Raw genomic sequence first — 16032 nt, 5'->3', positions numbered from 1 at the left:
TCTGTAGACTCATAAGATGGGAAAACATTCCCATGAGTGGGGGAGGAGTTATTCTTTCATTACAATCTCGTACAAATACAGTGGGCAGAATGCGTTAACCACCGACTGTTAATGGATTTTACCAGTGCATGTAGTGAAAGTTAAGCCCCCCCCATAAAAAACACACTCTAGTTGTGGTCGCAGCTGGGTGCCTAGTCCGACAGGATTTTGACAGATGGTCCAATGGGACACTGGGGAGGGAAGGAGGGCTGAAGTGAATGGTGGAGGATGGAGGGGACAATAGAATGCATGGATGCAGAAGTGTGTTCATTTGTGTGTGTGTGTGTGTGTGTGTGTGTGTAAGAAGGGAGTCATCTGTTCCTGAATGAATAGAGAAATAAGGTTTATAAACCTCATGGGATACAAGAGGCACAATGTAGTTCTGCTGATGCTGCACGTTTTTTCATGCAGATACACAACACAAGCCACTTTCTATTGTTTTGTTTTTTTTTTAATCCTTTGAGCTGGTGGTTTTTATTAATATAACACACAATAACTGAACCAATTCAATTTAACAAGCACCGACGATAAATGGGACTTTAAGTGTGTTGCTACCTCGTTATGCTCCCAGCTTTGTGATTCATTTAGCTTTTCATCTTTTTTTTTTTTTTTCAACTTTATTTAACCCGGTTTCAAGCTGAAGGAAATTTGCAAGCAGTGGCCCCGCCCCTAACGGTGTCAATCAAAAGTACTTGTGGCCAGGCCCACCTTCCGTCGCGCAGGCTGCACCCTTCCGTAAACCGGCCGTGAAGCCAGGCACAAAACAAACTACTCCACTGTACTTCCGGTGGGAACTTTGAAAAATAAAGCTTTCTTTAAGCTACGCACAACGTCCAGAGGAGAAAGTGTTTTTTTTGTTTGTTTTGTTTTTATGTCAAAATTTTTTTTTTTACTTTTTCGCTGTTGCTGCTGTCAGTGTGTCAGTATTGTATATTTCAGTTCTCTTTTTTGTTCTTTGTAAAGCACTTATCTATGAAAGGTGCTACATAAATTAATATTACTTGTCTACTGGTCTGACAATGATGACAATAGTTAACTATCACTGAAGCTTAATAAACATTTTCTCTGGTTTTCAAATATTTACATTTTATATTGTTGAATGACTATAGTACTATAGTTTACCAATTTGAAAAGTAAGAACGTTCCTACTTACATGTGGTATCATTGTATTTTATCAAACCTTTGAATTATTTTGTAGAGCAGTTTGCAGGTTTATTTTGAAGGATAGATGTAGTCTTTCCGTCACGATATTTGCGAGCTTGGTGCAACTTCCTGAGAGATTGACAGCTTTTACCGCTGTCGTTTAGTTGTACAACCGATATCTCCCGTTGTGAAAGGGAAGCAATCACAATTCACTTTGCTTACAGATTTCTTTTGGGTTATCTTCCTATTCTAAAGAAGTTGTAAAGAAGAGCAACCACTTTTTGAGTTTTTAAGGATTTCCAGGGCATAAAAGTGGAGCGGGCGCTTCTAACAAACGTTTGATGGCTGCTGGGGATGGAGCCCAGCTGCCGGCCACAGTAGCGGCTAGCCGGAGCGTGGAGAAGGCGCTCGAGGAGGCTGCCGCGAGCGGGGCTCTCAACTTGTCCAACCGTAAACTGAAGGAGTTTCCCCGGAGCGCCAGGAACTATGACCTGTCCGACATTACACACGCAGGTCGGTTTGCTTTTCACTGTTTCCCTCAAGTTACAAAGCACTGACGCACCAGTGAGCGAGCTGTTATCACGAGAACCGCCTTTTGTTTTATCGCCACCTGCTTCTTTCTTCTAACTGGAAGGCGCATCCTTCCTTCTTTCACCCCGACACGTTTCGCAAGATTGTCAAATAATTCCGCAGTTTTGGTGTGTCGTAACTGTGCTATTCGAATGTGAACTAACATTTAATTTCAAATAGTTTTGAAAAAAAAAAAGTACTTTTGCACGTACCCAACATACCGGAGTCCTATCAATTTTTAACCGGGTACCTTTCAGCTGCACACAGTGTGAAAACCGTGAAAAATGTATGTTTGTTCTGTAAGTCTCAGATTCGTCAAATAAAATATAATCGAGATATATTTTATAGGCTGCCTACTTTTATGTGTAATTAAAGCCACATGAAGTCCCAGTTTGCTAAAAGGAAATTGGTGAGTATTATGAAAGTGCACAAAAAAAAAAGTGAAGGAAAGAAACATCAGACATTCGAGTTCCTCTTCCTCAACGTGTCCTATAAGACAGTCGAAACCTTTATTGCCACGTTTAGATGAGTTATTGGTTGTGTTGTGTATTTAACGCTGGTTTGTATCGTTCATAGCTTCGTTAATCTTACATTTTCAGTTTTGATTAAAGGCATGACAAGCTTTTACTGTGCAGCCTCCGTGGCTCTTGCAGATTGTCACTTTATCTTGAGGTTTTTTTTAAGGCCAACAACAACCGAGAGTGAGGCAGGTGTGGATGACAGTGTGGATTTTAAGGGAACTACATTGACCATGTGTCATTAAAAAGAGGATTTACCCCATCTAGGTTGCTGAAATCAATCTGGCTATGCAGCAGTTTAAAGCACTGTGTTCTGCTGCTGCTTTGGTGTTTTGCTAATTATGACCATCTGCTCATGACACCACAGATCACAACCCTCTAGTAATCCAACCCTGATCACTGTGGATGTGATGACTGTATTTCATAGTTACATTATTGGGATGTTTATCCAAGTTAAGAGCCCTATATAGACAAAAAAACAGCTCCAGTCACATGTCGAAGTGTCCTTGAGCAAGAAACTGAACTCCAACTGTGTTGCTCCCTGTGAGCTTTGGCCAGCTGCATAGCAGCTCCCCCATCGGTGTGTGTGTGAATGGCTGAATGAGAAGTAGTTTAATGTGCTTTGAGTACCAATAGGTAGAAAAAGCACTATATAAATGCAGACCATTTACCATAACTGCCTTTGAAGTTTTGCCTTTGAAGTTTTGCTTTACCAGTTGTCAAGGGAACAATTTTGTTTACAGCTACAGGAGCTAATGCTTGCACGTGGACTAAAAAGTAGTTGTGGAAAGTTGAGTGTGTAGTTGGGGATGAACATGGTTTCTTACGTTGTTCTGTGGAATTATTTTGGGGAACATGTTTTGTGTACTTCTTTGGTTATGATCTCAACGTCCTCTGTGAAATTACACTGTCATCAGCTCAATAGTGGAACATGGAACGCAATAAAAGTTCAGTGTTTTGTCATACAATGATTTCTGGAGTGGATAATTGTTGGACCAGCGGACACGAGTAAGCCTGCCTCTACATTAGGTTTTCATTTTTGTATCAAACCATTTTAGTTTGTCCTGCTACGAAGAAAAGGAAAAAAAAAAAGGTTTTCTCTTCTATTTGGAGGACGATCTATTCTAAGAATCTTACTTTCCGTGGAATATCATTATTCCAAACAGGGACTGTCTAAGGTTTTTTTTCAGGTTTCTGCAGCTTTTGGGGATGTCTCAAAATTCCCATGTGTTTATCATTTCAGTCAGCTTGGGCTGAACAAGACTGCTCTTGCTACGATCACTGTCATTTATTCTGGCTCATAGTGATTCATTTGTTATTCATTCAGCTCTGATTCTAGCCCTGTGTTCTATATAGTCTTGAATACATGTTTTTCTAGCACCCAGACTATCAATGTGGTAATGTCTGGTATTTGAGTAATGCTTCTCAGTTTCACTGAGATACCTGGTAGTTAGGTCTACTCACACAGTCATTATATGAAGCTCTGAGATGCACTAAAGGGAGGCTGAGCGTCCTGCCCCTGCACCTTGTATTTGTCTCTGTGAGTTTTGGGAGGTGACAGTTGATGCTGATTCACAAATCCTAGTCATAGTGGATGTCGGGCATGATTAGATCATGTCCACTTAGAAATAGGAAAACAGAATGTGTCAGTGTAAAATCAAGCAATGAGTGTGTTAGTCATGCAGCAGGCTTACTTATCTAATATTAAGTTATTTAATATCTAATAAGCTTTAGCTGGTTACCCCTAAGTAACAAACCTAATAAAGCGCCACAGTCATTAGATCTATTCCATTAGCAACAGAAACGCCGTCCCCCATTAATTATTTCTTTGAGGTGTGAAATGAAATATGTTCATTCAAATATGACCTACCTATATTTTAAGACAAATCACCAACCACTACAACACAAACTACACAGCACAGTAAGGATTATTTAGTTTTGTGGGCCCAGTTCAGAAGTTAGATTTAGGAAGATTAGGGGTTTTTGTTTTTTTTTGCTGGCTTTGCTGGTTTTTTGCCCTCATGCATACTTTCACTTTTTGTTTGTTTGTCTTTTTTTAAGCCTTAATACAATTGCAGTAAGTAAAAACTCATATTGGTTGGCGACTGTGGCGCAAGAAGTCAGAGCGGTCGTCCACCAATCTCGCAGTTGTTGGTTCAATCCCCGGCTCCTGCGGTCACAGTGTCCTTGAGCAAGACACTTGACCCCAACTTAGTTGCTCCTGGTGAGTGTTGGCTAGCTGCATAGCAGCTCCCCCATCGGTGTATGAGTGTGTGTGTGTGAGATTGTGAGTGTGAATAAGAAGCAGTGTAAAGCGCTTTGAGTGCCAATAGGTAGAAAAGCACTTTATAACTGCAGACCATATTACAAACTATACCACAGTTGCATGAATTTGATGGTATCACCACTAAGTTTTCATCCTTGTAGTTTAATTATGCGCTCTTACTTTATCTACAAAAGCCTTTCTTTTTGTAGAGACCTGATCTAGCTACTGAGTATAAACACAACAAGGCAGGATCAATGAAGATCTTAAGGACTAGTGAGTAGACGAGTCGCTGTGTTTGGTACGAAGAGGTTTCATTTTCACAAATGGGACATACTTTTTCTTGTAGAGTAAAACATGAATAGAACAGAAAGACAAAATGCCAACTGATTTTCAGATTCTAGGACTCATTTTTTATAGTATTCTGTTATTGAAGTTGAAACATTTAGATTTCAATAATTATATTTTACTCCAAACAACTACCAAGAAATAAAATTACTACTACTAAATGAAGCAGAGTGGGTACTTGCATACAGCAGAAGAGTAATCTAATTTCTCCTATACCTTAGAATAATATTGCAAACGTTAATGGTCTGCACTTGTGTGTATATATACATATATATAGCGCTTTACACTGCTTCTCATTTACCCATTCACACTCACAATCATGGATACACTCCCACCGATGGGGGAGCTGCTATGCAGCTGGGCAGCACTCACTGGGAGTGATTGGGAGGAAGTTGGGAGTTCAGAGTTCAGAGCCTTGTTCTAGGACACTTCCTGCAACACAGTCTCCAGCTTTGCTATTTTCATCACATTTAAGAAATTAGCTTTCCTGACATAACCGACTGTTATGTGGTTACTTAAGTCTATGATGTCTAATGTGTTGTTTGACTCTTGGTGGAAACTGTATTAAGGTGTTGACGTTACCAGACGTTACAAGCTCGCAACCACTTTCCAAGTAGCTTGCCAAAGGTTCAATGAATCCTACATAAATTTGAAAACTTGATTAGTCAAATTTGAGTCGTCACTCGGCTAATGAACTTACATGTATATCCAATCAGATTCATGAGTGTCCCGCGTCCAGACTGCAAATGAAATGAGACGCACATGCACAAAGCGGCTGCTGGTACCGTTACCAGTAAGAGAATACAATAGAAAGAAATGCATACAGACAAACTAATCTCAAAAATAATAACTAAAATATTTTTTGTCATGTCTTAATGCAAAATAAAAGTTGTGGACACCAACATTTTGTAAAGGTTCACAAAAACAGCAAACAGCAATTTGGGTTGAAATAAGCTGACATATCAATCATCAAGAATAAATATTACAACACATGAGTAGCTCTCGGCCAGTTTCATTTTGTAAAAGTAGCTCTCAAGGGGAAAATGGTTGGAGACCCCCGCATTAGAGCAACATGAACATCCCATCAAAGTCATTCATCTGGCCACCTAAGTCATCTTTAAGTCCCTTTTCCTTTACCGTAACTAGGCTTTGGTGTTCAACGACTCGTTACAAGATTACCTGGCTCTAATAATGAAACGGCGATTTTTCTTTAGGTAGTATTTGTTCATGTTTCGTGCTGTACTAGTAGTGCATGATGAGCTTTGTTGTTCAAATTAGTCATTGATGGGGACGGTTTATGATAATGATGATCCTTTGTCATCTGTGTGCTGACTGGAAAAGTAAAACTTTCATCTGAAAAATATGTAGATCTGCAGAGTTGACTGCTAATAGCTCTACTACTGTAGAGGTGCACAACATACCAAGTTACAATAAAACCAAATTACAATCATTAAAAAACAAACAAACTACAAATCTTATTTATTTTGGCACTTTCTGTTGAATAAATCCATTTTTATCGAACTTGAGAACAGCCAATCTCTTCTGACTACAGTTCAGCCAATCAGCCTCAAATCGGAATTTCTCCAGGAAAGCAGTTGGGCTGGATATCGCTAAAGCTGTGAACTGTTACAGAAAGAGATGAATATTGTGGCAAAACTGGGATAAAATTGGGCTGTGGAGGGCAGGCCCAGCACTGTTTATGATAGCATCCAGGCCCCTTTGTATCCACTGAAATAGCTTCCCTCAGGAAGGTCAAAGGTTCACACACAAACACACACAGACACACACACACACACACTGACTTGGCTTGTCTTCTTCAGTGTTTCCCGGTAGCTCAGAGCAGTTGAGGGGAACAAAGTCCTGTCATTGTATGTTGGTATCTTGTGGACTCTGTGTGTACACAGCCCACCCGTTGGTGCTTTTTATAATTAGGACTTGGTATTTGTGGCTTTCGAAGGAACAAGCTATGGTTCTTGATTGAGGATATTAAAAAAGGAAATGATTATACCAATTTTGTTTATGTCCACTTCAGACTTTCAAAAATGCTAGATAATTAAAACCTATTTGATGGAGCGTAGTAGAGCCACTTAAAGTTTTTTAGTATACCTTGTGGTTTGCTGCTTGATGGAAACCGCACTTGAACTAAGCATTGTGTTAATTCTGTGTTTAACCTTCCACTTCATTTCACAAAGAAAATACAAATCGTAATGACCATATGAGACTATTTTTGGGGGCTGGTATCTCTCCTTCACCCTCTCATATGATACACATCATGCACATGTGATGACACAATTCAACAGAAAAATGATACAATGCAGAAAATTACATATAGTAGCATAAGCTACTTAATAATAAAGAACATAACCTGGGACATCACTCTAAGTAATAGGTCAGATATTGAGTTCTTTATTGAAAAAAAAAGGTTGTTGGGACCAACAAAGGCTTGTGGAATCTCAGTGGCAGAAGCAAGGGAAATGTTGCTGTATGGGCGCAAAGTTTAAAAATAAAATTAATTTCTCGTCTCATATGACATTTAGAGATGTGACAGACAAAAGGCTGTTGTTGAGAGCTGGGCACGTAGCACACACACTCCATACCATACCTAAGAGGTCCAGCATATCTAGAGAAGTAATGAATGAGGGAAGGAGATCAACAGTGTGTAAATTTGTACAGAGTGACGTTGTAAACAACTTTAAATATGATTAAAGTCTGATACTCACCAGCTGTTTGGCTCAGATGTTCAAAACTATTAAAGTACAACATAATGTAGGATAGATTGGGTTGAGCAAGCCCTTATTTAAGTGTGTGTACAGTACAAATTGTGTGTACTTCAAGCTCAACATATGGATACAGCTTTCTCTGTCAGTTGTTTACATCTGTTCTGTAGAGCAGTGCATGCAAGGGTGTTTGTGCGTTTGTGTTTTATTTCCTCTCTGCTGCGGATGTGGGCTGACTGTTCACTCAGTCTTCACTTCTGCTTTGTCTGTCATCTCTGAATCAACTCTGCTTTGCCATAGGTCTGATTGGTCCACATTTTCTATTCGCCATCATCTTTCCCACCAACTGCCTCCAATTCTACGTCGGAGGCATTTCGTTGTAAATGTCACTGAAAAGAAAATGGGTATACTTCTGTTAGCAAGAACTAACGAATTAGTCGACTCAATCAAAAGATACTTCTGGGAGGATCTGGAAGAAGTCTTTTGTGAGCTGATAGTAGAAGTCCCGTATTCATTCCTATCAGGGGGTAAATGAAGCTGTTGTGTCCTCAATTCTTTTTTCATGCTGGATCTGCTAGATTTGCAGTCATTTTAGTTTTATATCTCAGAGCTTTTCTCTGTCTGAAACCTGGTGTGTTTTCTCTCTCTGAGCATGGCAGCTGGTGGGGAGGGGGAATCCCTCCTCAGCCCCATGGGAGGTAACCAGAGAAGATGTAGACACACAGACAAGGGAGGCTGTAGGACAACACTACCAGTATGCCAGCAAACATATACTGTGCCATACATAGCCTGGGTTTGTAAGCCTGTGGGCGAGTGTTAGTGCTCCCCCTATGTTTTTTAGGCACAGTCTGGTTGTGCATGGTAACTGGATATCAGCAGCCAGGCTAGAAACATGATGGTCTCCCTGCATAGCTAGTTGTCTGCTGGCTAAATCCTCTGTGTTTGCCAAACAGAAAATAAAGTGAGCTGTATTTTGTCAAGTGTGTCATGTGCTGGTGGGAACTTGCATGAATTGCATCATATCCGATACTTGTGGTTGCGTTACGTGAGGCTACATTCACAAGATAATGTTGAGGAAAAATGTTTATTTATTTTTTTGGTTCGTATATGCGAAACTCTATCACCGTTTGGTACTGAAATAAAAGGCATTTTTCAATACCTCATAGGATCAAAGCATCTTTGTTACTGCCACTCATGTTATCCAAGTTTGATTCTCAGCCCTACCTCTGATCACCAAAATATTATGGTCTATAAGTCAAGTGATTTCCTCAAGGTGTTCCCAGAGACGGTCTTTACAATGTTTCTTTTAATTTGAAGCCTGTGCACAAAAAACAAGCAAAAGCAAGAGGAGCTAAGATGTCTGGTAATTCCATGTCAGTGAGGTAATATGACCTTTCTTCTTTGCTATTTTGTTGTCTGCTGCATGTACAACTACGTGTTTAGTAGCAAAGCCAACACAAGGACAACTGTCTCCAATGAAGCTGATATTAGTGTTGTAATTCCAAAGAAATGCAGACTTGAATCAAATTTTCAATTCAGGCATTTTTCACATGCTTCAAAAACATAATTTTGAATAAATCCGGTCTGTAGAGAATGTGAATTTGACATCACGCCATGGGTAATGGACATTTTCATCCACACCTCACCAAAATAATGACTTATGCTTTATATACTACTATTAATGTGTTAATTATATTATAGTAATATTTAACTAATTAATTTATGCAGTTTCCTTTTACCACATTCAGAAACCATATTGTGGTTGCTTTTAAAGGTAATTCTGTTTCCTGGACAAACTGAATCCCCTCAAATGTCCCTTCTCCTTTAATTTTCAACAACCTATAGTGGTTATACAGGTAACTACTGTAGCAGGCACCGGTAAATAGGTTGCATAGCTCACAAAATGACCTCCACATCTTAACTATTAGAACAGCTTCTTTGATATTTGACTACCAAAATCTAATCAGTTTATGTCCAGATGCCTTTTAGATTTTTTTTTTTTAAGTTCTCTCAAAGCTTTTCTGATAAAGCACATTCATGAGAAAGAGACGACGCCAATGGGAACATTTTGCATAGACCGGCCTTATCCTTTTACAACTGCAGCTTCCAGCTGGAGGCTTTAACCATCCTTTTTTTTTTTTCAAGAAATAAAAATATGTACATTATTTTGTTCATCATTTTATATGTAAAGTAACCCTAACAAAATTCGGTTGACCTCTATCCCAGTTTTATTTTGTATATGTGACAAAAAGAAGAGAAGAAAGCTTTAATAATATTCGGTATCAGAACATTTTTTTTTGTTCTTTGAGTAAAAATTTATCTTTTCCTGGTTTTAAAACTTGTCAGGATTACGAAACTGCAAACTGAACACCTTCCTGTTTAGCTATACGTTGCCTAGCAGCACACGGGAAAGAAATTCTGGGGTTTACAAACTGTAGTTGGGACATTTTTAGAAAAGAAAGATTAAAATGTACTGGTTGCTTGTAAATTAATTATGGTGTAATAAAGATGTGGCTGTTTTGGTTTGAGAATGAACCAGTTTTAGAGTAATGGAAAGTCCATGTTTTAAAGAGTACAGACAATATTTGTATTGTTTTAACAAGTAATACTTTAGACAGATGGGATGATTGAGCGGCTGGTAGACAGCACCTAGAGGATCCAAGCTGAATTTAAAACAAAGAGGTTTTTGTCAAAGACTGCAGGTCTGCTGTGTCTTTTAGTCAAGGTTTGTTCTTGGCCACTAAAAGGTATAGATCAGTTGTGTTTTACCAGAAAACAGCTCTGTTAGAACTTCCCTCCAATAATATAATTTATCAGGTTTATTTTGTGGACAACTCACTGTCCAACAAAGTGGATATTGTGACAGACCTAGCCTCTCTTTATTTCTTTTATTTGTAGTGTTGTTACTTCTGTCTTCTACATTCTTAGCAGGCAGACATTGGTTAATGGTCCTCAGACCCATTTCCCGTGGATGTGTTTGTCCTGCAACACAATGTAACACTGTGAGAGTGTCTGTAAATAATCTAATGGTGTGGAGTGCACTGCCTGGTGAATAATGAAGGCTGGACCTTGCCAGTCTTATGTAACCCAGCAGATCCATTAACTCCCGCAGTGTATGGTGTCCAGATGACTGATTCATTGAGAAAGTTGGTACATGACAGTGCTGACAATTGGCCTTGGAGGGGTTTATGTCTGGATATATATTATGCTCCTATAATGTTATTGTAGTGTTATTGTAACAAGAGTTTATTAAACCTATCTTCTGACTACCACAATATGATTTTTATACTGATGATTGTTGCTCTGCCAAAAGCATTCCACCACAGAGGAAGTCCACAGACCATTTTCATTGATCTGAAAAATGACTATTTGTATCTTAAGTAGTAGTAGTAGTAGTAGTAGTAGTAGCTCGTCCGCGGACCACAGGGTCAGTGGTTCGATCCCCGGTCTCGGCTATATGTTGAAGTGTCTCTGGTCAAGACACTGAACCCCTAACAGCACATTCCCATCCCCAGCATCCCCAGCTTTATAAGTTGTGGAAGGAAGCCAGCCAACAGCTGTAGTAATTTTGCATTTTGAGATTTTGGGACACAAATAATTTATAAAACTGTTCCTGTCTGTGTGTGTGTGTGTGTGTGTGTGTGTACTAGGTTTTTGATTCACTCTAGCAACTTTTTACTACTAGTTATAGAACGTATCCCTCCACTGCAACCCAGGAGAAAAGATGTGAAATATGTCTCTAATATGCTGTTACTTTGATAAATTCAGTATCAGTGCAACCTAGTGTGACAACTAAAGTTTCATGAGTCTCATCATTTCTTAGAGTGAAGTTGCTTTTTAGTTGAAAGCAGGAAAAGTTTTTACAACCAACAGCCTGTTCAATATGCATAGTTAGAAATTAGCTTGAAACTATTCCTTTTAATAGTTCTTTTAATTCATAAGGAAGCATTATGTAGCTTTTTTGATGGCTTTCTTGCTGCATATCTTTTTAGACTACTTCTACACATCAGAACTACAGGCTGCACTTCTGTAAGTCTGGTCTGTAGATTTATGGTGTGTTAAAGTAAAAAAATTATTTGGGTACACCTGTATGATTAACTCTTTGAGTAACTAGCAAAGCTCAGTGTTCAAAACAGTCTGATAGCAACTTCCCATTTTTAGCCAGCACTGATTTTCGCTGTTAAATGTCATATTAGTTGTTGCTAACTAACAATCATTTTATAACTTAAAGTTAAACTGGTTTGTGTGCTTCCTGCAAACCAGTGGAAAAAAGGCTTCAACAAAGCATTGCGGTCTATAAACCAAAGATTGTTTGAGGTCAGAATCTTCACTTCTGCAACACTGCTGAACAACCAGAGTGAACTGAGTGTTTCTGTAGTTCCAACAACTTCAACAGAGTGACACATTGTTTCTGGTGTGAAGTTTGTCAGTCAGAATCTGTATCAAAATCACAAATTTTATTCAAATTATAATTCAAAACCTTTTTTTTTTTAAGCAAGATTTAGTTCCCATTTGTTCTTCATTTAATCTTTAAAATCTTAGCAGACTATCAATTTTTAATATTACTTTATACTGTAGATAGACCAAAAGTAAAACGGTTGAGTTTTGACAAAGCTGAAATAATAATAATAATGGCTGCTGCTCCTCTCATCAGAACAGTTAAAAGATCATTGGATTCCCTTTGCTGTGATGGTTTGCCAGTTTCCTTTTTTCCTTCCTTTAGGTGGAATATTGCAAGATTCGAATAAACTTTTTCATTAATAAAATATGTAATATAAACCATTTCAAAGACTCGTAATGTTCAATATAGACTTTAACAATATATTTTTTCTCCTCTGTGTTAATGGATTCTGTAATCAATGTTTCCAGTGTACTCCAGTAACTATTTAATTTTCTAACCTCGCTTTAATTTACACTTGAATGTAACGTAATCAAATTCTGTTTGATGTCATCTTCCCTTTAGAGGGGCATCTGGAAGGCTGATTTATAGCAGAGACTTCACATGAATTTGCCGTAGACTTTTAACTTTAACAACTAATCGTAATCCAACCTCACAGAGCCATTACATTTTAAATGTTCTGCCTGAACACTGTAATTTCAGAACATTGTAAAAACTTTTCAACTGTTTATTCTCATGTCTAAAGTCAACTTTCCGGTCTGAATATACTTAACTTTTTCTTTGTGTAGTTTTGATACTTCTACAGTATTTCCATGTCGATTGGCCTCTTTTACACATCACCTGTACCATCTGCTTCAGTGCATTCAATATTTGAGAGGTTTGACACACACACAACACAAATTCTGCCTTCAGTGGTTTTGAAAATCCACACTTCCTGGAGAAATGCTGTATGCTACTTGTTAGTAGAATGATTATATTCTGTTGTCATTACACTGCATGCTGACTTCTCATACTGGTTTTACCTTTCTGTCCTTACAAAAGTCTTGTATGTCTGTTAGGTGTTGCCTGAAAATCTGAGTGCGCTCACAGTGTATCTGCTGTTTTTGCATGAGATTTGCATATTGGTGTTTAGCAAGTTTACAGTCTGTAGGAAGGAAAGAGAAGATTGAAGTAGGTGGAGAAATGACAAAGACAGATGATGAGAGGAAAGGAGTCTGTCTAGGAGGGAGAAGACAGATTGAGGGGAGGACATGCTAATAAAGTCTGGCTTGATTTATATACATAACATTAGCAAAGGAGAGTTAATCCCTATGATATGTTGTAGACCAAAACAAAATCTCCTAGAAACGGCATCACCTTTACTTACTTGACTTACTGTAATAAGAAGAAATGTCCAACATCTTCCCTTTTTATCTGGTGCAGCACTCTGTCTTCACACTACTGACATTCAATCTCAATCTCTTACCACTAGCATATGAACAGATGAAGGTGCAAAGCAATAATTGTTCATTTAGTGTTTGTGCTTTTGAGTCGAGTGAAGTGTGGCATCATAACATGTCTCAGTTGTCCTGAACATTCTTATTTACATGCTGTATCTTGTTTTCTAGGTGAGTCATCTAGGTCTTGGTGAGTAATGAGTGAATGCAGAGCTGCTTAGTCCAAAAGTCTTCTGAGATACTATCTAAAGTTATTGCATCAAACAGTAGTTGATCAAAAATATCTCAATTCCTTAATTAATCCCAACGTCCACTTTTGGCTATGTAATTTGTGATGTGTAAAAATGTCTTTCACATCATATGAATTACAATGAAACAACTCCTCAACAGTTCTCTTTGGACAGAGGTGGGTTACCAGCCAGTCCCCCCTGCTTCCATTGTCTCTGTCCTAAGCAAGGCTAAACATGTCTCGTTTGTCTGGTGTGGACAGACATCTCATGTCTGTTTCTGGTCTTTATTAACAGTGTTCTCAATTCCATAGTGTCTGTAATTTCTACACTTATGCAACAAATTCAGTCTATTGTCAATGCTTCGGCACCAGTTGCTGTAAGCAATGCCGTGTATCCCCTCACCCTTTTTGTCTACGAGGTTGTGTGTCTAGGGTTTACCAACAGAGATCTTAAAGTTTCACACCCCTCTGCAGTGAAGATTATGGGTCTGCTGGATTGATTTTGATAACTTTGGGGTGCTTTTTAAAGAGCTGGTATCAGGGCCCTTTTTGACTCGATTTTGCATTTAAACATTTTTTTTATCCACCCAAAGTTGTTTAGATTTCTTTAACTTCATCTTCCTTCCTCCTCGAGAGCTTTTGAAGTACTGATACAGGTTTGTCAATGTCGGACGCTGATCTTGAGAGAGCAGGGAGGCTGATATGTTTTATTCTGTCGTTTTTTTGTTTTATAATACATATAATAAAATGTAATATTACAGAATGAGACACAAATATGCTCAACTTAAATGAACATTTGATGTATATTGATTTGAAATAATTGTCAAAGTAAATTAATTCAGCACCAGATTAGAATTTATTTTTATAAATATCTATAGACCAGCAACAAGAATATCTAATAAACTAATAAAAACTGTATTTTTTAAAATTCTGAAACTAATCAACTTTAGTAAATCCTTACTTCTTAAAGGTTAAGATATCCTTTTTTCTGTTTCGTATGTGCTGATTTAACTGTATGATAATGCTGGAGGCTGTAGTCTTTGAGTTGTTGGGTTCTAATAACGGCATATAACTTTGATAGATAAGTGGTAAAATAAACTAAGTACAGAACCACCTATGACACACTTCAACAGCAGTGTCTTCCACAGTTATCATACAGCAGCTATACAGTATCAATCTGCTCATAATCACCTTCATGAAGTTGGGTTTATTGTAGGACTTTTGAATTAAACAAACTTACTTTAAGCCGTAAGTGTCCCTAATAAACTGAGAAAATGAGTGACAGTTAATTTACAGCAATCAGTCGTAACATTATGAGATTAATTCTAGTTTTACAATTTAACAGTTTTTTGGTTGAAACTGTCAGGAGTGAAGTAGTACTGGAGTGGATTATTAGAAGAGGTAGTTATAATGTTTTAGACACCCTATTTTAAATGAATAACTCTGCCAATGGTGATTAATGTAAAAATATTAAGTCTTTAACACAGGCAGCAGTGTTATGTTAAAGCCTGTTTCTCCACCATCAAGCAGAGATGGCTGTTGAACTTCATTTGTCCTGCCAATAATTAAATTATGGTAAATGGTCTGCACTTATATAGCGCTTTTCTACCAATTGGCAATCAAAGCGCTTCACACTGCTTCTCATTTGCCCATTTTCACTCACATTCATACAACCGATGGAGGAGCTGCTATGCTCACCAGAAGCAATTAAGATGGGGTTCAGTGTCTTGCTCAAGGACACTTTGACGTGTGACCAGAGGAGCTGGGGATTGAACCAACAACTTTGGGATTGGTGGACAACTGCTCTACCTTCCTTAACAATACCGACATGTGATCTGAGCTGCTGTTTAATCAACACATAAGTAATCTACAGTTGTGGAAGAGTGAAGGGAGATAGTTATCAGGTTAATTCATTGTGGATGTTGTCATTCTGGGAGATTAAAAAAAAAAAAAAAAAAAAAAAAATGGGTTGACAAATATACTTGGGGAAAATGCAACAGTTGAACAGTTTGTTTGAAAAGCTATTTACATCAAATTAGCACAAGCACCTGATGCACATAATGACAATGACAATTATTGGCTTAGCTCTGATGATATGAAAAGCCAGTGGTATTTGTTTTAAGCCTGCTCACAGTGATGGACTAAGAAATAGTCAATTTTTGTGTAATATGTGGAGATGGTGTGTTGGTATTTAAAAAGTGAGTTGCTTTGAGTATATTTGAGATTAGGCCATATATGAATAAGAAAGTATTTTTGGGTATGTACTGCCTCAAAATAAAACTACCAGTAGGGCTGGGAGACATGGAAAAAGTCTAATATTATGTAAATAAATAAAATAAAAAAGTATATCTCATATTGGTCGATATTGAT

The 16032-nt window shown here is 38.0% G+C and overlaps 1 protein-coding gene across 2 annotated transcripts in view; it reads left to right on the top strand.

The window, feature by feature from the left end:
* The first annotated feature begins 1317 nt into the window (after positions 1–1317).
* The window catches only part of lrch4 (leucine-rich repeats and calponin homology (CH) domain containing 4), a 48753-nt gene continuing 34038 nt past the window's right edge, over positions 1318–16032 (top strand). Inside the window, exon 1 of one of the 2 annotated variants that reach the window (XM_067523741.1) lies at positions 1318–1695. In XM_067523741.1, coding sequence (XP_067379842.1) covers positions 1524–1695 — 172 coding nt within the window. In that variant the 5' untranslated portion in view covers positions 1318–1523. The remainder of the gene's footprint in view (positions 1696–16032) is intronic. The other variant, XM_067523742.1, reaches the window with a different exon arrangement.

This window comes from Channa argus, chromosome 12, assembly GCF_033026475.1.
Source record: "Channa argus isolate prfri chromosome 12, Channa argus male v1.0, whole genome shotgun sequence".
NCBI classification, from domain to species: Eukaryota; Metazoa; Chordata; class Actinopteri; order Anabantiformes; family Channidae; genus Channa; species Channa argus.
Note: the sequence above shows the minus strand (reverse complement) of the source record. Positions and strands in the feature narration are given on the sequence as shown.